The following is a 22,487-nucleotide window of genomic DNA, read 5'->3' as shown; positions in this document are numbered from 1 at the left end:
TTAAGATGTCATGTACCTTCTATTTCATATTTTATATGCCTGCTCAAAACTCTTCTATTCTGCCATGCCTCTGCAGGTAACCAAAAATACATATTTCCACGATAGTAAATTGCTTACTTATCTTAACTTTTTATATTGTTTTATTGTGTGGTTTTATGTATTATTTTTGATTATTTGATATTTATTTATGAAATAATGGCATATGCTTTTTTGTAAATAAAATAAATATTGCAGTGTCTCTTGACAATCCTGACCTTGAAGCTCCTATGCTTATGATATCCTACCAGCATGAAATAAGAAAGGAACTCACAGACCAATTGTGAAGGCTTTGGTAACATTGTGATATTACATCTTCCTTCTTTCCAGTCCAATTCCCAATGGACTTCATTTTATCTCTCACTTTCAGTGGGCATGTATGTAACACAAGCATCCATTCACTCTTGTATCCATCATCATTTCTACCTGCTGCTTCCCTGTGCCACTGGGATTTCCTTTCCGTTATCTACCATTTGTTTTCTGCCTAGATTGTTTCACTGGCTTTCCAACCTTTTTGGCATATTCAGAACCTGCACTAATAAAGGCTAGTGATGGGGTAAATTTGTAGGGGGGTGGTATTCAAAATACAAAGACCTGCACTTCAAAAAGTCTTATCATATTTTGAGCTGGGATGGGCTCACGGAAGGAGTGAGAACCTGTGACCTTCCAGATGGTGGTGGACTCCAGCTCTCATCAGCCTCAGTCAACATGGCCAGTTAAGATGGGAGTGGTAGTCTAGCAGGACCATTGATTCCCCATCTCTCATTCATAGCTTGGTGAAAATAATGTGTTTTTCATGAAGAAATTCCCAGGTTCCAGTGCTGGTATCTCCACTTGAAAGGCAGCAGATGATGAGAGGAACCACAGCCTGAGAACATGCAGAGCTGTTTTCAGTCCGATACCGATGCTTTGATTGATCGGTGTGGTATTAAAAGTGCCTACTTTATCTTGGCATATGGTCTGGGGATAGTTCTGCTTTCAGGAATTCTAAGTATGATCCAATTTTAGTGAATGTATGAGTCTCATTAGGTTTTTGAAAACATTTTAGCACCTTTAATTTGCTTAAAATGTGTTTTTATTTAAAAAAAAAATATCAGTATGAAATTTGTATTTCATACCCTCTGTGAGGGTAGGTTAAGCTGAATGATAGCAACTGGTTTGATGATACCTAATGAGCTTAAAGACTGAGTAAGTATTTGACCTTGAGTTCCCCCACATTAGTGAACCTTTATACTCTTCCCACTTTCAGAAAGTTTCACATCCAGTTTCACTCTTGTTTCTGAGGTCTGAAGTTTCCAATAGATATTCACTTCATGCCTGATGAAGAGTTCTCTATAACTTAAAATCATGTCCTATCATATCCTAACCATACGAGTTCAGTAAAATGGAGCACCTGAAGCACTTTATAACCTATCCTATCAATTTCCATATCAAAGCAATCAGTATAGCTTCCAGTTAAGAAATCAAGCCCAGCCCTAGTGATTGCCATACTTTTTGCTCTCCAAACCAGTTGACAATATCTCATTTCCAAACTGTGTCCATTGGGTTCTAGTGCATAAGAGATAGTGATCCTAAGACAGTTAAGTGCTCCTTATAAATTCACGGTACAATCCAAGGCATGTCATTGCAGAAGTAAGTCACACTGAGTTCAATGACACTTACTCCAAAGTAGGGCTGGGGAAGAAAATTCAATCCAGTTCTCATTTAAAGCCAAATCTATCAAAGTCCATACTTTCTGAAACAATATGAGAACAAAAGCACAGCTATCCTTTGAAATGTGCAGTTCTCTGACAAAATAATATTTCTCTAAGGTATATATTAGGGGGAAGTGTCCCTAAAGATGAGGCTATCTGTGAAAATATCATACAAAATGCATTATATTAGGATAAATTACTTACAACACTGTGTACGTTAGTTAGAACTTCATACATACATTTCTGTGTTATATAAAAAATGCTGATAAATTTTCATGAGGATTTTTTTAGAGAGGGAAAATGGAAATTGGTGCAGAAATGTGGAGAACTGAATTTTAGATTGGGAAAAAATGAGAAATGGATAGAACTGAAATTGACAGCTATTTCCATCTCTGCCCCCAAGAAAATGAGTAAAGGATTGGAGCTTTAATCCAATCCTTTGCATCCAGCCCCACTGGATAGAATGGGATTTACTTCTGAACATAGGATTGTGCTGTCAATCCCCCTGATTTGTCTGGGGTTTAAGGTGTATATAATTTCTATGGGCTTTGACCTTCATTTTCTGAATCAGTTTAAGCTAGAATGGACGATAAAAATGCATTTGGGTGTTATGAATTTATTAATAAGCATTCTATAGTAACTGATGGAATAACTCATCATCATGAATGTCAAAATGTTTTATATTGCAATTTACTTGTGTAATAACTATGGATAATTCAACTATGGATAATTCAACATGGCTTGAATTATGAAATATCCTTGAAAGGCTTTATACAACTATGCTCTTCTACTTGCTGAAAGGATTGTGTATCACAGAGTAAACAATGTTGCCAACTCTTCAAAATTCTCAGTGGTGTACAATGCATAATGCTTAGAAACTAGATTTATTTTCAAATGTATTATTCCAATGAATTTTAAGTAGGAAAAAATCACAACCAAGAAACAACAGTGGCAAGAAAGACACAGTCACTTTCCATAATCTATTTTCCACACAAATAAGATTTAAGGTTGAAATAAGGTAACCATAAAGCACAGTTACTTAGAAACTAAATAAACACTACTTTAACTGCTGAGTCAGTAATATGAACTCCTCTTCAGTATGTATGGTCGTCGGGCTTTGTTGACGTGCAGTTGCCGTTTCAGAATGTAAGGAGTTTTCCTCTTCATCAGATCTTTATCTTGGCTTGCATTTTCAGGGTCATAAACATCTTGCTGAAGTAACTGTTGGTAATAACAAGATAATATGGAATCATTGTTTTCCTATGGACTTTTGGTAAGGGGAGCACATCTGAATCATATCTATCTATCATCTATCTATCATCTATCTATCTATCTATCTATCTATCTATCTATCTATCATCATCTATCATCTATCTATCATCATCTATCATCTATCATCTATGCTGCCTAAAGTTAAGACCATGTAATATGAGCTAATCAATTACTATAGAATTGTCAACATGAGTAAACAATTACACCAGCCCTCCCCAGCAACTCCTATTACCCAATAGGGATTTTCCCCCAACTCCAACTGGAGAAATCATTTGAAATATTTAAGAAAATATTTTAGTTTCCTGTTAATTGTGTATAATTAATATCTGACTTACTTCCAATATTTGAATGTTTTATTCTGGATTGTTTTATTTGATGTTTTAATGCGTTGTAAACTGCTTTGAGATCCGCCCCCCTTAAAAATAGAAAGCTGTATAGAAGTGAAATGAATAATAATAAAATAATACCCTTCGTGTCCTAAGGATCAGAAAAGTATTGCATGCAGAAATAAAGACTGACTGGATGTTACCTGCACTCCTTCTCCTTTTGAACTCTTTCCATCTAATTCTAGATGTATGGGAACTAGTTGGGGATTTGCAGTAGCCAAGGAGATGGGACTTCATACATTTTTAACGCATTGTCTTTTAAAGTATTACTTAGCATACCGTGCCTCAGAAATCAGACTCTGAAGTTTTAGGGCAAGACTGGGTCCAATACAATTTCCTTCATCAATTAGGAATAAATCTATGACATTCCTAATCAAGGAATAAAAATGCCAGTCTGAAGACCTGTTAAACTATGGACAGTCTTCATTGAATACCTTGCTAACTGGAAAAGAATAATAATACCTCCCCACCCCCAAACACTCAATCTCTTATCAAACAACACACCACCTCACAAGTCAATTTCACTATGTTATTTTTTGTTGAACAGCCTAACAGTCCATGGATAAAAGCTATTTTTTAGCCTGTTGGTACAGCTGATTATACTTCTATATCTCCTGCCCGCAGGTAGAAGATTAAAGAGGTGATGGCCGGGGTGTGAGTCATCCCTGAGAATTTTTCTCACTCTCCTAAGGCAACAATTCCTTGCAATGTCATCTAGCGGACTCAGGGGACAGCCCATGATATCATGTGCTTTATTCACGACCCTCTGTAGAGACTTTCTGTCTGTGGCTGTCAGGCCAGCATACCACACTGTGATACAATATGGGAAGACACTTTCTATTGTGGACCGGTAAAAGGAGTTCATCAGTTGTTGTTTAACATTAAAAAACACAGAGATAATTTCATCTGTGCACTGTATAAATAAAAATGGTTTTTCATAGTAATATGATCAAACTAAAGCAAAACTTGGGTTCCCATCATGATTTGACTTACCTCCCAGTGCTGAAAGGTTCTGCTGTGGCAGACTTTCTGAAGCTGGTACAACGTCAGCAACGCTTCCAAACTAGAGCCATCAAGAGTAGAGGGAAACTGTCTTCTTGACAGGAGGTCTTCTTCTTCAACATCACCCACATCCTCTTCCTGGTTGTTTATGTTGCTGATGAGGTCACAGATATTTAGAAGGGTCATTTTCCACTGAGGAGGCTTTGCCTTGTTTATCTGAAAGATCAACAGGCACAGCATGTCAGACGTTCTTGCCAGTTATCTGTAGATAGTGCCACTTGAATAACAGAATAAGGTTTTTGAATGTGCTCTCAGGCTTCCATATAGCTGTTGTTCCTGTATGCTAAGAAGTGCTTCATATGTCACAGAAGGCTGAAGGCTTAACTGTGAGGATTAGGTTTTGCCTGCTATTCTGTTCTGCCATCCACCCTGCCTATATAGCACAGATTCAGCAGCTGTCATTCAGGCTACAAGCTGACACAAGGTTAGAGATGCTTCTCAGCATATCATAATTTCATTTCCCTTGATTCTGAGAGTCACAGTGATACTCACAAAGCTCTAGATCCTGGCAGCTTGTTAAGCTCACCATCTGGGCCAAAATGATGGCATGCTAGTGATAGCGTACATTCTGTGTGATTAAAAAAAATTATAGGGTTCATCTTCCCAACCTAGTCATGGGCAGTTAATCAAATATCTACCTCCTAGGGCTGTCCACTCCCAACTGTCATTGCTCAGTCTTTGAGTGATCTGAGCTTATAGTTGTATTCAATGCCAGCCATACTCAGAGTCAACCTATTGAAATGAATGGATATAGATTTTCAAATGTGTAATTTGAGTAGAAATGAAACGGTTACAATCCAGTGTCCTTAACTTTTAATCATATCTTGAATATCTACATTTCTGCTGATGCTTCTTAAAAATGTAAACTGGATCCTGATAGCTCTAAGGTTGGTTTAGACATTATTTACAAGTCTTTGTGCTTTGTAAATAGAGATGAATCCCTTAAGTAACTCAAGTAAACTTTGGCTGTTTTAATACTGGATGCATTTTATCTGGAGAACTTCTAAGTTCCATCACTTGCCATCCTATACAGTTACAGATGGGCCACCTCTCCTGTTTTGAGCATGACATTTTGATTACGGATCACCGGTTTTTCTGTTTTAGTCAGTCTCACCTTCACTGCTTACCTAAACAATGTTCTTTGCATTTAAGAATGCACATGAGGAAAGTGTGTTAACATCAAAACACTTCGCTTTTACTACACTGGGAAGGTTTTTTGTCAGCTCATTAACACTTTGAAACAAATTTTGTTAATTAGTTTGGAAAAAAGATACAATTCTCTCTCTAGAGCACTTTCATTCTATCGAGCAATTTTCCACCATGGATGTACAGACACTGAATTGTTGGCTCCAAATGCAAAACATTTCCCCAGACTTCTGCTATTTTGCCAGTTAAAATAAACCTTGTTACATCTGTGCTGTTGGATAAGTGACAATTCAAGAGAGCCTTAAGAGATTTTTCTAAGTGGAAAGCTACTAACATTCAAAATTTCTTTTCTTTGTACATATAAATTAGGGATGGTGTATATGTTGCCCTCTGGATGCTGCTAAGCTCCCATTATCCCTGACCTTGGGCCATGGTGGCCAGGACTGACGGGAGTTGGAATCCAACAACCTCTGGAGGACTACAGGTTTCCCACACCTTCATTTGTCCCTTCATTTGTAGGACGAAGGATTGAAACTTGCTAGTAGATGTAAATGAGTGTGTTTTCTATATAGTATCACAAAAAGCTTGTGTTTATTTATTCTATTATGTTTGTCATAACAATACCCACAGTTTCATGGAAAATTGAAATACATTATGTGATTAAATCCACATATTCAGGATTCTTTCTAAGTAGTGCCTCCTTTAAGACAACGATCCCCTCTAAAATGATCCATGGCTTCTGACAGCCTGACTGCACCCACTCCGTGATCTACACATCCTACAAACTGAGCCTTTTCATCCCACCAATATTAAATTTATCAAAGTTTTGTTTTGAAATTGCAGTCAAGACCTCCCTGAATTTTTTTTACCCATGAAGTGACAATTTTAATTAATTAAGAAAGACATTTTGAAGCAAGGTTACTTTGGAACTGAACCTGTCCAAGCCTTGCAGGATCGTTTGACAACTTAATTACCGGGATGCAATAACAGATGGGTCCAGGAAGCAAAACAAAAAAGTGGCAAAGCCCAGTCTTCTGAAAGATTGTTTAGGATTTCATCTGAATGATATTTTTTTATTGAGCATGAACATGAACAATTATGAAGGTACTCATATACATCTCTGTTTTGCAAGGGTTTTGTATCCAGTGCTTGTTCCATGCAGAATTAAGAGATTGAAGTTATTGGATATGATGATAATGGATTCATTCCTTTCAGTGGGCTTACTGTATCTGCTTAGCTGGATACAACCCTGAATGCTCAGGTAAACACTCTTAAGGCAACAGCTGCTGACTTTGATGATCCAAAGCAAAGATGGGTAACCAAAATGGTAACCAAATCCCCTGTCAAGAAAGACTGCAGCATTTGTGACTTTTTAATTCAGAGAAAAAAGCAAGCAAGAGGCAACATGAATGAAGTTTATAAAATTATGCTTGGTATGGAGAAAGTGACTAGAGGAAAGCTTTTGCCCCTCTTCCATAACACTAGAATGTGTGGAAATCCAACGAAGTTGAATGTTAGAAGATTCAGGAGAAATAAAAGCAACTATGTCTTCCTGCAGCATCTAGTCAAACTATTGAATTCACCCCCCTAGAAGGCAGCAATGGCCACCAACTTTGATGGCATTAAAAGAGAACGAGACAAATTTGTGGACTATCAATGGCTACTAGCCATGCTTGCTTGCTCTACTTCCACAGTTGGCAGCAACAATGCTACCAAATACCAGTTGATGGAAACCATAGGGCAGGAGCATGCTTCTATGGTCTTATTTTGCTCACTGGTTTCCCACAGGCATCTGGTTGGCCATTGTGAGAACAGGTTGTGAGTCGAAGACCTGCCACCCGCATAGGATTATAATAAGAAACAAAGACACATTATTTTTGGTTAATGGGCAAAATAAGGCCACAACTTTATTGGTTACAGCATGTAAGTAGTATTGGCTTAGGCATTGGATAAAACAGCAATACATGACTCCACCCCACTCAGCAGGGAGTCATTTCAGGGTTAACAACCAGGGGGAGGCATTTGTTGATGCAAATACAACTGGAAGCTTCCCCATGATGTCACCGGGGGTCGTGCCATGGCCCTAGCCACCAGCAGGGCATCTGACAGGATCCATGACCCCTGGATTCCTTTAATGGAATACCCGAAAGAGGAGGGGTAGATGATGGGCATACCCAATCCTCCAACACAGTACACATATTCCAATGCCTAACCGCCAATACCAGAAAGTTGTGACAAGTTGCTATGAGGTAGACGAAAAAACCAAGAGGCTGGTGCCAATTTGCCAAATGGATAAAAAAGTCCTACCAGGTCCCTTGGGCAACCAAGGCAACCAACCGAAGTCCATAGCAAGGTCAATACACAGAGGAAATTGACCTAAAGGGAAGGAGGACAGGAGATGCAAGCAGGAATAGACTGGGGACAGAGCGCTGCCGCGGCTGCTTAAATGCAGCTAACCCCACCCACCAGCCAGCCCTATTGGCCGCCTGAAGGGCTTGGTTGTGGCAGCGGGGCAAATCAGAAGCAGGGAGCCGAATATGCCTCCCTGCTGCTGCGGGAAGCTGCTCCCACTCACAACCCCTCCCCTCTGGGAAGAGGAGAGGCCTTGCAGGATCATTTCTATTGTCCTTGATCCTTGAACCTTCTTTCTGTGGCTGATAGGAGTTGGAGCCCAACAACATCTGGAGGGACAAGCAGGCCCTCCCATGAAAAATGAAATGAATGAAAAATAATGGTACCTCCAGAAAGTAACTATTTTGTGGGAGGGATTCATGGGCATACCAGAGATTTAGGCTTGCTCAATTGAAGTGGATTCAATGGGCTATGTTGCTCAACAAAACCTTTTTAAAAAATAAGTAAATAACCAAACCACTTTTTGAAGTTAGGAGAGCAAAAATGAATTGCACTGGACAGTATGTGATGAATTAATGATTAATGAAAAGACATATGAACACCCCACACGAAAAGCAGGATGAAAGCTCTGAATGGGAGACCATAATTTAACCTCTGCATATGCTTTGCACTAGCAAACTGGGGTGAATGCTCAATAAACACATAGAGAAGCCCTAAACATCTACCTGACATTCAGAAGACATCTGAAGGCAGCCCTGTTCAGGGAAGTTTTTAATATGTGACATTTTAGTGTATCTTTGTTGGAAGCCGCCCAGAGTGGCTGAGGAAACCCAGCCAGATGGGTGGGGTACAAATAATAAATTATTATTATTATTATAAAGAGAATCAGGGTGTGAAGCTTTCAAGAGTCATGGAGCAATTTGCTGAAATGCAGAAGATTTGCAACGTGAACAATACATGCAAGAGATCTGGCTTTAAAAACAAAAGAAAAACCCTGTCCAGGGAATCGTTTCATCATGGGAGAACACTAATTAAAAAATAAAGAAAGAAAAAGAAATAAAGCATTCATGAAAGTGCATGCACCGTGCCAGAAATAAATGTAACATTTCTGAATTTTTTTTTTAAATGTTCAAAACTGAGACAGCATGGCAGTCGGATACTTTGTTGCTCAGTCCTGAGGTTTGGAGCACTCAGTTTTCTTTCATGTTTATTTCTCTTCATCCCTTTATGCTGTTCAGTTTAAGGCCATTGGATGGGTTGTGAACCTCGCCATTATAATTCATCCCAAAGGATATCACACAAACCAGAAGAAAAGGTTTGCCTCATTAATGCCATCCTCTGGTATGCTTTACCAATGTGCTATCCATGTATTTTATCAGAATAAAAGAGGGTGGGGAAAGATTATTAGATGATTGCTATTTCAGACAGCTGTTGGTAGATTGTTAGATCCATAGCTGCCAAAGTGCCAGAGTTCAGCCCACCATCATTTATGTTAAACAGGCTTTGGAGAGTTTGGCCTTCAAAAACCTGTTTGAGGTGACAGTAGGTGGTGGTGGCCCGGGGAAGGAAAAAGCATGTACATCAGAAGTAATGATGTATTTGTCATTCCACTTTCAATATCTAAATTTAAAAGTGCCAGCAATTCCCTTTGTTATAAATCCGAAAGGGGGTTAGCTGAGTTAGTCTGCTGTAGCAAATGCACACAAGAACTCATGAGTCACCTTGAAGACTAAGCTTAATGAAGTTTATGCCACAATAAATCTGTTTGTCTTTATGAGTCCACACAACTTCATTTTGCATTTGCATCTCTTTTTGTTGAAACCAATTTGCTCATTTTTGTATCAGATAGGTTCTTTGGTTGTCTCTCCCACCCCCTTCCCCACATAAAAATATTCATGTTTTCCTTATGTTTTATACTTTTCCTTGGCAATTTAGAGCAGCTGCTAATACCTCAGCAACCATGTATAACTGGCCTGGGGAGCCTGTGTCCTTCAAATAATGTCAATCACAACCAGACATGATGGAAGTTCTAGTCTAAAAACATTTGGAGGACCACAGGCTCCCATCTCCTATGCTTCACTTCAGTGTGAAGACTAGGTGAGAGTGTATATTGCCTTTTGATGCCTTTGATCATGTCTTCAAGTAAGGCTTAGTCTAAATTTTCCTCCAAGGTATCACCCAGTTTAATCAAGAAAAGGCATTTTGTTGAGGCATCATCCTAACAAATCACAACCCTGTGGCTCGTTCGTGTGTGTGTGTGTGTGTGTGTGTGTGTGTGTGAGAGAGAGAGAGAGAGAGAGAGAGAGAGAGAGAGAGAGAGAGAACCTCCCCCCCCCCGCCATTATATTAGAGAACTCTTTTAGAGCAATTAGTAATAGCAGCACAAATGCTATTTTAGTGTATCTTTCATCTTTGTTGGAAGCCGCCCAGAGTGGCTGGGGAAACCCAGCCAGATGGGCGGGGTACAAATAAATTATTTATTATTATTATTATTATTATTATTATTATTATTATTATTATTATTATTATTATTATTATTATTATTATTATTATTTCTACCAAGGCCACAAGACTGCAATCATCTGATCCAGCAAAGACAAAGGTCCTGATCATTATGGATTTCAGATGAAAGACTTGGAAAATGGTAATACTGACTATAGCTTGCCAAAATTTAGATTAAAATTTTGATTAAGTTTTCTTTCGGAGTGGGGGGGATAACCATTTGTGTCTCAAGGATCCTGTTTTTAACCCGTGCAATAAATCTTTTGATGGCAAAGCATTAACTATTCACTTACATTAAGGAGGTATTACTTGGGTACCGTTTCTTTGGCTACCTGCCTGTCAAACCATATGTTCCACATGTTGATATGTCACCTGTGGGATCCTGAGGCCATCCATTTGAGACCAAACATGAAGGTTACAATATCCTCAAAATGAAGGAACCATCATTCATTGATTTCATACCATGGAAGTAATTTTTCTATCAATTTGAGGTTCACTAAAAATATGTTGCTACATGGATAAAACTAGCAGTTCTTGGAATGGATTTTCACTGGCTTGATATGCTAATTGCACACCTTTTACAAAGTTATATCATTATTTGATTTTATGTTACCTTAACTTTCATCGGGTATATTCTGACCAGGAATATATCTTCCTCAAATAAAAGTACTTCTGACCATAATTCCATGCTGGCTGTTCAGTAAATGTATCAACAGTTCAGCTGAGAAATCATCAATTTTTCACTATCCCCTCACCCATAGATTTTGGTTTTCTGCTGTCTTTGAAATTGAAGATAATTTTTGCACAATACCTTGTATAAAATATTGTAAAACTGTGGTTTTATGATTGTGTGCTAAAACAAATATGTTTGAGAATTCATGCATTCTGTGGCAAAAAGGGGGAAAACATTACCTTTGATGTATACATATTGGTCAATAAATCAGCTTCTAAGGCTTTCATTTCCTCTTCTGAATCTGCGAGTTAATCAGAAACATATGTTTGCTATTTCATTATAAATCACTAGCATTTGGGTTTCAACACATAGGATTTAGGAATATCCTTTAAAGGGATTTTAGGGTTAAGCACTGGCTAAAATAAATGCTTGGCAAGTGGTTTGTTCTTTAATACACATTCCCTGATTTATGCAGTCTCTCTTTCTGGAAAAGTGCAGCTCAGTCATGAAAGCAGCTTATTATTAGTTCACTGCAACTTTTTAGGGCTCAGAACCCATTGATTCTTTGGGATGGGGGGGCTAGGTTTAATGACTTAATTATTTTAAGTTCCTACTACATTTACCCAGAGGCACATCCTGAAAATATTTAAATCCAAGAGGTCAAATAGCGTTGAACCTCTTTTTGGCAGAAAGGACACTTTTCACAGTAAACATTCCATATTCAGTGAGTTTGTATGTATGGATCCATGTGTCTAAAACAGTAAGAGATTTATGGTTCCAATGGGGTTTAGAGTTTTCTGCTAACATAGGTGACCCCTATACTAGCATGCTAGCAAATCTTAAAGTTCTTTCCCCCCTTTTTCCTCAAGGGAAGGATAAGTCTGGAGGACCAATCCATGAATAAGAAGTAATTTATTTCAACACTGAATTGCAGGGGGAAATTTATTGCATTCCAAGAGAGGAAGGAGAAGAGCAACTAAGTTCATTTGGCCCCAATGCAGCTATGGTTTGCTATGGCTAAGGCTGCAACCCTATGCACAATTATTGAGATTGAGTTTCATTGAAAGTACTGGGACTTCTCTCTAAATAAATATGAATAAGATCAAGATCACTGTGCCATTGATAGCAATAAAATTTAATCATTAACTGTTTTAAGTCATAACTAGGATTGGGGGCCAAGATATACAAACATGTACAAAGATACTTAAGGGGTATTATGTTGCCACAGGGTTTCTCCAAGGGCACCAGTAGCTGAAAACAACAATGAAATGGACTTATTAAAACTAATGACTTGGTTGGAACCACCCAATAATGCTCATAGTGATTTAACCTAGTAAAATTTAAGCAGAATAATCTGTTGATCATATCTATTACAGTATTATGTTCACACAATGAACACAGTATCTTTGGAATAGTGTTCTTAATAGGTCTATGGTATAAATTATAAGTGGCAGACAGATGCCAACTTATAGGTGCAAGCCACATCTGCTTAAAATCAACATTTTTTTCATCATCTCTAATGGAGCTAGATTGCAATACAAATCATATGAGAAACGATATTGCTGAAAGAATGCTGCCCAAAGTAGGCAGTTATATTGTAGTGAAGGAATCTAGACAACTTGGTGTATAATAACAAAGAACATTGGGGTAGGGAGGAGAAGAAGAGGAGGAGGAGGAGGAGTTTGAGGAGGAGTTTGGATTTGATATCCTGCTTTATCATTAACCTAAGGAGTCTCAAAGCGGCTAACAATCTCCTTTCTCTTCCTCCCCAACAACAAACACTCGGTGAGGTGCATGAGGCTGAGAGACTTCAGAGAAATGTGACTATCCCAAGGTCGCAGCTGCATGTGGAGGAGCGGGGACGCGAACCCAGTTCACCAGATTACAAGTCAGCATATGTAACCTGAGGTACCACTGTATATCTCCAGAATAAGTGAAGACAACTCAGGGATGTGCACATTAGAATAATGATGCTAATGACAACTGAAAATTATAGTTACACTTGAGAACTGCTACTATAATCTGTATGAAAAGCATCCTGTTTCAATTCCACAAGCAGATTTTGAAACTTAGAGTCACCTTCAACCCCATCTCATACTTGGCATATCATGTCCTAAGGGTTAAAGAGATAAGTGGTAGTAGTATTTGCTACCCTGCTGTGTTCCACTTCATTTATTGTCCAGTTCTAACTAGAAATACGTAAATCTAAGTATTCAAACTAAAAGCTCAGTGAGTTCAATGGCAATCATTCAATGTTCTATGGACTGTCTATGGATATCACTGGTATGATTCTGTCAAACTTAAGGCACTGCACTGGTTTTAATGAAAGCTTTTTAGCAATTGCTTGCACTTCCCATTGGAATCCAGTGGGATGTAAAAGTACTTATCACTAGATTGTGCTTGAGATGATCAAGTACAAGGAATAGCAATGTTCTCAAATTGAAATGTGGAATATTTGCATAAGTGTTCCCTTGGCTTTATAATAACAGTGGATTGCAATAGAACATTTGCAAAAGAGAAGTGCTGTGCCATTGCAGAAAACAGCTCCTGCTGTTTTAAGTAGATCTAAATACCACTTTTCTTAAAACAACTTTCTTAACACTTAACAGCACAATTGGTAACAGAGAATTTATTTTTAAAAGTAAAAAAAAGTTGAGAAAGCTCTGTTTCTGACACTGGGATGAGAACAGTTTATATCAAAGTATCCATGTTATCAACTGGGCTATTTTAGTCCCCAATATCTGTAAAGCCCTTAAACAATGGTTTATGTACTTTTGACATTTCTTCTGGTAGGAAAATGCAATATACTGATAAAAAGGGAGATGAAAACTGATTAAAAAGAGAGAGAGCTGTCAGGTGCTCCCCTAAACACTGTTTTTGAAAGTAAGATTCATTGGGTTCAGCATGACACAAAAATTGAAGTGCTGTTTAACTTTAAACCTCACTGATTTTAAAAAAAGAATTTCTTTATTGTAACATTGTAACTGCACTGGATTCTGGGTTGCTACTTCACTAATCCACATAAAGATACAAAGGTTTAAGGCATATGCATTTTAAATGAGATTGGGAATACTTTTGCTCTAGTCTTGAACCATGTATCATAGAGTTTTGAACTCTGCATGAAGCAGCTGAATACTAAATACATCTTTACTCCATGAAATATTTCATGAATAGTCATGAAACACGTGTACATTTGATTTGAACTTGGTTTACCCTAGTTTATGTCTCTCTGTGTATCATAGGAATATCAGACTATTTTGCACTATGCACACTGCAGCTTTTTTCATTATGGGAAATGATATTCCAAAGTACAAGTTATTAAAAGATAATTCTTGGGAGGTGAGGAGATCTGATTTAAAGCTGTATATTTGCATTAAATATCCCTGTTTTCTTTATTTCTTTATGGTGCTCTGCTGCTACATTTACTTAAACCTGCATTTTCATTGAGAAAAGTTATTTCTGATCCTTTAAATTCATGTGAAATCAACCATGTCATTGATGAGTTTCAGCTGTGGACAGACTGGAAAGATGCAGTTTGCCCTTTCAGGAAATCTTGCCCAAAGTTTCAGAAAGAACCTTCTCTTTTACCTTGCAGCCATTCCTCACCTTATGAGCCAAATCAAGTAACCATACATTCTTATCCCATTCAGGGTGCTTTCAGATAGGAGTTGATTATGGATGGGTGTGCCCTCGGTATGCATGCTTTTCACAGCATCCATAAGATGTCAAGGCATCAAAATGCCAGTCCATTTCTACGTCCACCTCACTTAATCAGGATTTACTTTTTATGGGGAAAATGCAGGGAACTCAGTTCTGGCACCTCTCAGGTGGGCGCCATTGCCATTCTAAGAGAACGAGGGAGGTTTTCATAGTGAACCTCTTTTTCAAGAAAAATAGCACTGTGTGTGTGTGTGTGTGTATGTGTGTATACACACATATATGTGCACCACCTATTGACAACAACCCTTTTATATTTGAACAACCCAATAACAATATTAAGTGCCCATCTGAAAGCACCCTCGTTCTCACAACAACCTATGAGATAGATTACTTTCCTCTTTGTATTTTACCAAAAAAAGAACTGAATTACAGGTTTAAAAAGTGACTTGCCCTAAAACTAGCCAGGAAACGTACAGTAGACCTGAGGACCAGAGCCCAGTTGCCTGTCTTCAAAATGGATTTGTTTGTTTCACATTAAAGGGTCTTATTTCAGTTTTGATCTAGAATCACCTTCTTTCTCCATGTGTAGGACTGAGCGCACTGCAAGCCTATCGAAGCCTGGATTAAGCCATAGGAATTTTTCATTCGGTTTCAGGTGTGGTTCATCAGTTTTCAGAGTCCTAGAACGAATATTCCTCGATGTGGCCAACTGTATCAAGATAGCTTATAGTGAACTATTTTGGTACATTTGGTCCAGGTTTTTTTAGCAGATGCAGACGGGACAAGCGTGCGCGCGTTGGCAATCACACGCACACGCTCCCTTGAAAGTTGTGTGTTAGTCTTGCGCGCACACGCACACTGCAATAAATATCCGAGTTTAGACGCCTCCTGAGAGCGGCTCCACCACAGCATCCGCCCTGCTCAGCGCCCAATCTTTGAAACTGACTCCCCTGCATGCAGCTCTCCCAGTTTAGCATAAAATCGCCCTGCGTCCTCCTCCTCGCCAGAGAGGGAGGCAAGCCCGAAAAGAGGCGCCCCTTGCCGTTCGCCCTGCGGAGAGAGGCTGCAGTAACGGGACTTACCTGAGCACAGGCTCCAGGAGGCGAGCGCCAGGAGCATCGCGCACACTAGCTGCATCCTCAGTTTTGCCATGTTTCTTTCCCTCTAGAAAGTAAAGTCCGTACAAAGAAAGGACAAGCTGTGTGAGCGAGAGAGGGAGACACACACGCGGAGAGAGGGAGGGAAACGCACGGAAAAGAGAGAGAGAGAGAGGGAGAGAGGGAGAGAGTTGAGAGGTCTTCGGCTTTCCTACTGCCTTGAGCTGATTTCAGAAGGTCTGGACCATAAAGGGAGCTCTGGGTCATTCCCTAAGTATATAAGCGAGGGGGCTGATGTCATAAACGCATAACAGCCACTGTCTTTTAATGAAACACCCACCCACCCACTCGCCCGCTCCTCCTTCCTCGCCTCCCTCCCCTTCTCCGGAGTGAAACTGACGCGCTTCGTTAATTGCGCTCCGCGCTTCTTGACGCAGAGAGAGGGAGAGGGACACCGGGAGGCATCGGGCGATAAGAGGAACAACAATAACAAGAAAGTCGAACTGTGATGCATATGTCCTATGCGACTTAGACGATATAAGTAGTGACACAGTTATCCGGTAGGTATGATGTACCAGCATCATTATTCCAAATAATAATAATAATAATAATAATAAATATTGTGCAGCATTGGGAATTGGATCATTGAACCTAAGAACATGAGAAGAGCCTCCTGGATCACGCCAATGGCCCTTCTAGTCCAGCAAACTGTTCACACAGTGGCTGGCCAGTTGCCTGTGGGGATCCCTCAAGAAAAACCTGAACACAAGAGCACTCTTCCCCTCTGCTGATTGCCAGCAACTGATATTCTGAAGCATTGCTGTCTTTAAATGTGTGTGTGTGTGTGTGTGTGTGTGTGTGTGTGTGTGTGTGTAATTACTATTATTTTAAATGCTTATTCCCACAGGCAACTGGCTGACCACTGTGTGAACAGTATGCTGGACTAGATGGGCCATTGGCCTGATCCAACAGGTTCTTCTGGATCAATGGCCCAGTCGCCAATGAGGTGCAATAATATTTAAATGTATCTCATCAAAGATTCCAAGATGGATACACTGATAATGTATTCAAAATGTTATCATTTTACGTATTTGATGGAGGGGAACAAGAATACAATCGGCATATTGCAGTCATTAACGGTTGTCAACTGGTTTACCACACATATCAGCTAATCACCCATTCCCACCACCCTTCTGAGCAATACCCCTCCCCACCCTCCCACTATATATAAGGGTCTGGTGACTTCTGTTTCAGTGTATCTGAAGAAGCATGCATGCACACGAAAGCTCATACCAAGAACAACCTTAGCTGGTCTTTAAGGTGCTACTGGAAGGAATTTTTTTATTATTTTGTTTCGATATGTGGTCCAGTTAACTTTACATGTCTATCCAGAAGAAACCCCAGTAAGTTGAAGGGGGTCTATTCACAAGCAAGTATGCATAGGACTGCACCCTTGCTGATATATAATAAATCAAAAAAATGGTTTACAAACATGTATGTGACTTTGTTTCTTTCAACATCAGTTGCACATCAAAATATGCAAACTTCATACTTCAGGAGGGAAAAAATAATCAAAAACTAAGCTTGTAAAGAATTGTTGAATGATTTAATATGAACATTGCACAGGATATTATTAGGTAGACCCAGAAGATGAATGAAATGAACATACACTTGGCCATGGTTAGCATAATAAGTCAAGTTTATTCATCTATTTACCTTTCTTCCATTAGGGGGCATAGTGGAAGTATGAGAAAAACTCTAACCTCCATGTGGTTAAAATACACTTTGCTCCATTGAGCTTATTGTACAAACCAACACGACAAGTGGTGACTTCAGTGTGTGGTAGATCATTGACTGTGTAAGGCATGCTTGTGAAACATTTCTCAGGTTTGTTTGCATTTTCTGCCGTAACTTATCTGGCTTGGAGTGCATGCTGCAATGGACATGATCACTCAGCAAGAAATGAAACATGGATTTCATTAATGGTGAAGATGAGGATAAACAGGTATAGGAAAAGAACATGATGACATAGCCTGCAATCTGAGTCATGCATACTCAGAAGCAAGTCCCATTATATTCAACCGGGCTTACTCCCAGGTAAGTGTGGTTAGAATTACAGCCTAAAACTTGAATAGAATATTGATTTCAAATGTAATTCCTCCATCACCACCTCACCCTCAAGACTCTACTTCCTGAAGACAGGACAGAGATTTGGGAAGTTTGCACCATCCATTTAAAGAACATCTTAAAAATATTTCCTAAGAAACCTGGGAACTGTAATTTCTTAAAGGTGTTTCAAATCTAAGCTCTGAAAGGGGAAACCTACAGTTTCCATAATTTTTAAAGAGGGGTGTTTTGAATGCATGGTGTATACACAGTCTTAGAATGCAATTCTCTGCATGTCTATTCAGAAGGAAGCCCCATTTTACTCTCAGATTGCAGCCAGGCCTAAGGGTATTGTAGAGAAGCATGCTGTGAGAGAGACCTGCTTACTCTTAACATCAGGAAACACACCCCTTCAAGCAGTTTTATTTTCCTTTTGGAAGGTAGTCGTTTTGCTGCTAAGTAGATAATGTTCTTTTCAAAAAAGGCAAAAAGAAAGTAGGCAGTCGTGACAAAACATTGCAGAAAGAAAAGTCATTTTCTGGCATGGGGTGTAGAGTGGGATATCATCAGCTGGCAATGCCAGCTGGGTGCAAGATGAACACACAAATGGGGGCCTCTACACACACACACACACACACAGCTTGACAGTGCATATGACAGACCCTCCAAGTGTCCCTATTTTCCAGGGACAGTCCCAGATTTACAGAAGCCATCCTGGTTTCTGATTTGATCCTGGAATGTCCCGCTTTTCCTTAGGATGTCCCTGTTTTCATTGGAGAAATGTTGGAGGGTATGGAGTTATCCACCACCCAAGCAATCTGAAGGCAGCCCTGTATAGGGAATTTTTTTTTTAATGTTTAATGTCTTGTTATTTTTTATATATATTGGAAGCTGCCCAGAGTGGCTGGGGCAACCAAGTTAGATGGGCAGGGTCTAAATATTATTATTATTATTATTATTATTATTATTATTATTATTATTATTAAATAGGATGTCCCTATTTTCATTGGAGAAATGTTGGTAGGTGTGATATGGGCTTCAATGCAATCTGAAAGCAAAAGGAGAGGGATTAATTTTACAACCTGTTATGCATAATGGGTTACCAGGAAAGAAAGATCACCTGATTTTTCAAAAGAGTTGCTGATAACTTACACCATCCTCATTAGATGTACTAGTATTATTTATAGTGCACCATCAATACCCATGACAAAGAAATTGCACCACCATAGCAAGTCACTCTCCCTTCCCTTGATGTGGACCTAAGCTCAGAACAATGCTGCACATATCTACTTAGTCCTACAGACTTCAATGTGACTTACTCCCAAGTAAGTGAGTCTAGGATAGCAGCCTCATTTCAACAGTTCTGGGTTGCTTTTAGCCTCCTCCCATACTTCATTTCCTCACAGAAGACTAGAGGGTTTTAAAAACAAATGAAATAAATAAAATCCTGTTCTGACAGTGTTTGATTTAATAATTAACATTCATTAGCATACAATGCTGGGTTGGCAGAAGCTGGGACCAAACAATGGGAGCTCACCCCGTTGTGGAGATTCGAACCGCTGACCTTTCAATCAGCAAGCCCAAGCAGCACAGTGGTTTAACCCACAGCACCAACCTAGCAGTTCGAAAGCATGCCAGTGCAAGTAGATAAAAAGGTACCGCTCTGGCGGGAAGGTAAACGACGTTTCTGTGTCCTGCTCTGGTTTTGCCATGCTGGCCACATGATCCGGAAAAACTGTCTGTGGAAGTGGACAAACGCCAGCTCCCTTGGCCTGTAAAGCAAGATGAGCGCTGCAACCCCAGAGTCATATGCGGGTGGACTTAATTGTCAGTGGTCCCTTTACCTTTAGCATACAATGAGAATCAACATGGCAATTTCATAAAGGGAATCAACTATATCCCCTAGAGGACTAATGCTGCATACTCTGGCACCACCTACAAGATCATGCAATTTTAAACAATGGAATGACTTTTCTCTCTCTCTGGCTTAAGTAGGCAAATTATTGGGTACAAAAAGGACCACTCATGCTCTTGAGGTTGTCTCTCAGAACAATTCATGATTCAGTCTATTATGCATTTCCATTCCAGCTAATAGCCTTTGGATTCTCCTCTATTTTTATCTCAAATTTGGCACCTTAGCAGACAAGAGTGTTTTGCACCAAAGCCTTCTACACCTTTGCATTTCCCTCAGAATGCACAGTCTGTCCTTGCTATATTTTTAACAGGCTGGAAGTGGTCTGGCACTATTGATCCAGGGCGCAGTTTCATTTTCTCCCAAACAAAATTGAATTGTGACCAGTAATGTTAGAAATGGGAAGAAATTTAAAGAGCAAAGTCTGAGGCTGCTTAGTCTTACTGTTTTCTCCTAGGGATGGGGGAGAAATTTGATTCAGTTCACATTTAAAGGTGAACCCACCTCATAAGTCCCATAATATGAAACAATATATTAGCTGAAGCCCAACCATCTATTGAAATTCACATTTATCTGAATTTTGCACTGCTGTTGTCTAGCCAAGTACAGTGGTACCTTGGGTTAAGAACTTAATTCATCCTGGAGGTCCGTTCTTAAACTGAAACTGTTCTTAACCTGAAGTACCACTTTAGCTAATGAGGCCTCCCACTGCTGCTGCACCGCTGCCACCGAATTTCTGCTCTCATCCTGAAGCAAAGTTCTTAACCCGAGGTACTATTTCTGGGTTAGCGGAGTCTGTAACCTGAAGCACCTGTAACCTGAAGCATCTGTAACGCAAGGTACCACTGTAATGTGTACAAAAATGCATATAGGAGAGTAATGTGCACCCATAAATGCATATATTAGTACATTATGTTGGGGGAAATGAATTTTAATGGGGGAAATCATTTGCAAGAATGTGTGAGTTGGAAAATTGCATACAAGAATGTGTATATAACGAGAAATTGGCACTAAATTGCTGTTGAATTTTCATGAAGAGGTTTTTTTAGGGGGACAGGGTGCAAATCTCCAGTGATGTTAATCTTTGTCTGATAGACTGGTGTGGATTATAAAAAAGGCTGCAATGCTTTGCATGCTTACCCAGGAGTACCATTGAGCCAGAGTTAACAGGATATTTAAGAAGTGGATGTTGGTGAGCACAGAGGTACCTGCAGATGACACACTTGTGACCCCTGCTACACATTAATAAGAGCAGTCTATGCCAAACAGTATGGCAATATTCAATGATGAGTTCTCATTATGCCTATAAGGAGCAATATGCATGTTTTGTAATGAAGATAGTAAATAAATGCCTCTGGATGAGCACAACTGAGCTTCACAAGCCACATGCTCCCTCAACTGTGCATCTTTAGCCTGTACCTCACTTGATGGCTTGACAGATTAAAGCAAGGCTAAGATCAAGTGCACTGCCTGCTTGATCCAAAATACAAGGTTGAGTGTGTCATATAAGGAAGCAGCCTGGGAAAGAAGCAAATAAACAACAATAAAAATATCAGTTGAATCAGCTGTGAATTTGGAATCCATAGACAACAGTGCAGTCCTAATAAAGGTTTGAGTCCTGCTGTAGAACCAGTGCTAGGAATACTGCACTCAGTAGGTATTTACTGGTGTCTGTATGGTGGCAGCAAACATTTTGGAAAGACATTACTTGCGAAAGGAGCAGTGCGCTTGGCAACCACAAGTTCTCAGGAAGCTGCAATGTAGCCTGCTTGGTTGATCAGTGGTGGTGAACAAAGCAGAGAAATTGAAATAGACAGTTTCACCAATCCCTCTCACTGAGGAAACATACCCATCTGGCTAAAATGTTGCTTCACCATACCCACAACTCTATCCTAGGTATGGTGGTATATGAGTCACACTGACTGGAAAAAAATTATGCAAACATAATGGAGTTTGTTGTAATTTGATCATAGCTAGCCAGTGCAACTCATGAACAGAATTGCATTGTCATTTGCTTAACACTATGCCCAGCTATGGCTGCAATTTTAAATCCTCTTATCTGGGAGAATGTCTCAATGAAGTCAATCGGCTTGACCTCTGAGTAGATAAGGACCTCTGCTACAGTGTTCTGCATTTTGAGCTTTCAACTTTGGTCCGTGCATTTTAAAGTGCAAAGATTTTGCTTCAATTCACTGGAAGAGGAGTGGGGGGGGGAGCGCACTGCCCCCGGCAGCATGATCCCGGCAGGGTGCCATCACAGCTGCCCTCCTCGCCTGCGCTGGGCACCACATCCCCCCAGGCAGCGTGCCCCGCCCCCAGGCTGTGCATCATGCCCCTGTGGGTGGCGTGTCCCACCCCCAGAATGCGCGTCAGCCCCGCCTGCTTTCCGCCCCCCAGTGCCAGAGCATGAAGCTCCATCACTGCATCAATTTATCTTGGGCAAATTCAAAGGTTTGACCTGAAGAGGTCATGATAATACAAACCAACCATACAGTGGCCTTGATCTTCTCTAACTGCAAGGATGAAACATGAAATTTCAATCATGCCCTACAGGTGAACAACAATGCCCCACAATGACATCCCTGTAAT

The 22,487-nt window shown here is 39.8% G+C and overlaps 1 protein-coding gene across 1 annotated transcript; it reads right to left on the bottom strand.

Moving 5' to 3' along the window:
• Nucleotides 1-2,586: 2,586 nt before the first annotated feature.
• NTS (neurotensin) lies at nucleotides 2,587-16,191 on the bottom strand. Its single transcript, XM_081926614.1, has 4 exons — nucleotides 15,866-16,191; nucleotides 11,363-11,424; nucleotides 4,382-4,606; nucleotides 2,587-2,951 (listed from the first exon to the last, which is right to left on the bottom strand). Exons 1-4 carry the CDS (start codon nucleotides 15,933-15,935, stop codon nucleotides 2,805-2,807), a joined length of 504 nt encoding a protein of 167 aa, XP_081782740.1. The 5' UTR covers nucleotides 15,936-16,191; the 3' UTR covers nucleotides 2,587-2,804.
• Nucleotides 16,192-22,487: the final 6,296 nt, after the last annotated feature.

Source organism: Podarcis melisellensis (assembly GCF_964234715.1).
Source record: "Podarcis melisellensis genome assembly, chromosome: 10".
Lineage (NCBI taxonomy): Eukaryota > Metazoa > Chordata > Lepidosauria > Squamata > Lacertidae > Podarcis > Podarcis melisellensis.
Note: the sequence above shows the minus strand (reverse complement) of the source record. Positions and strands in the feature narration are given on the sequence as shown.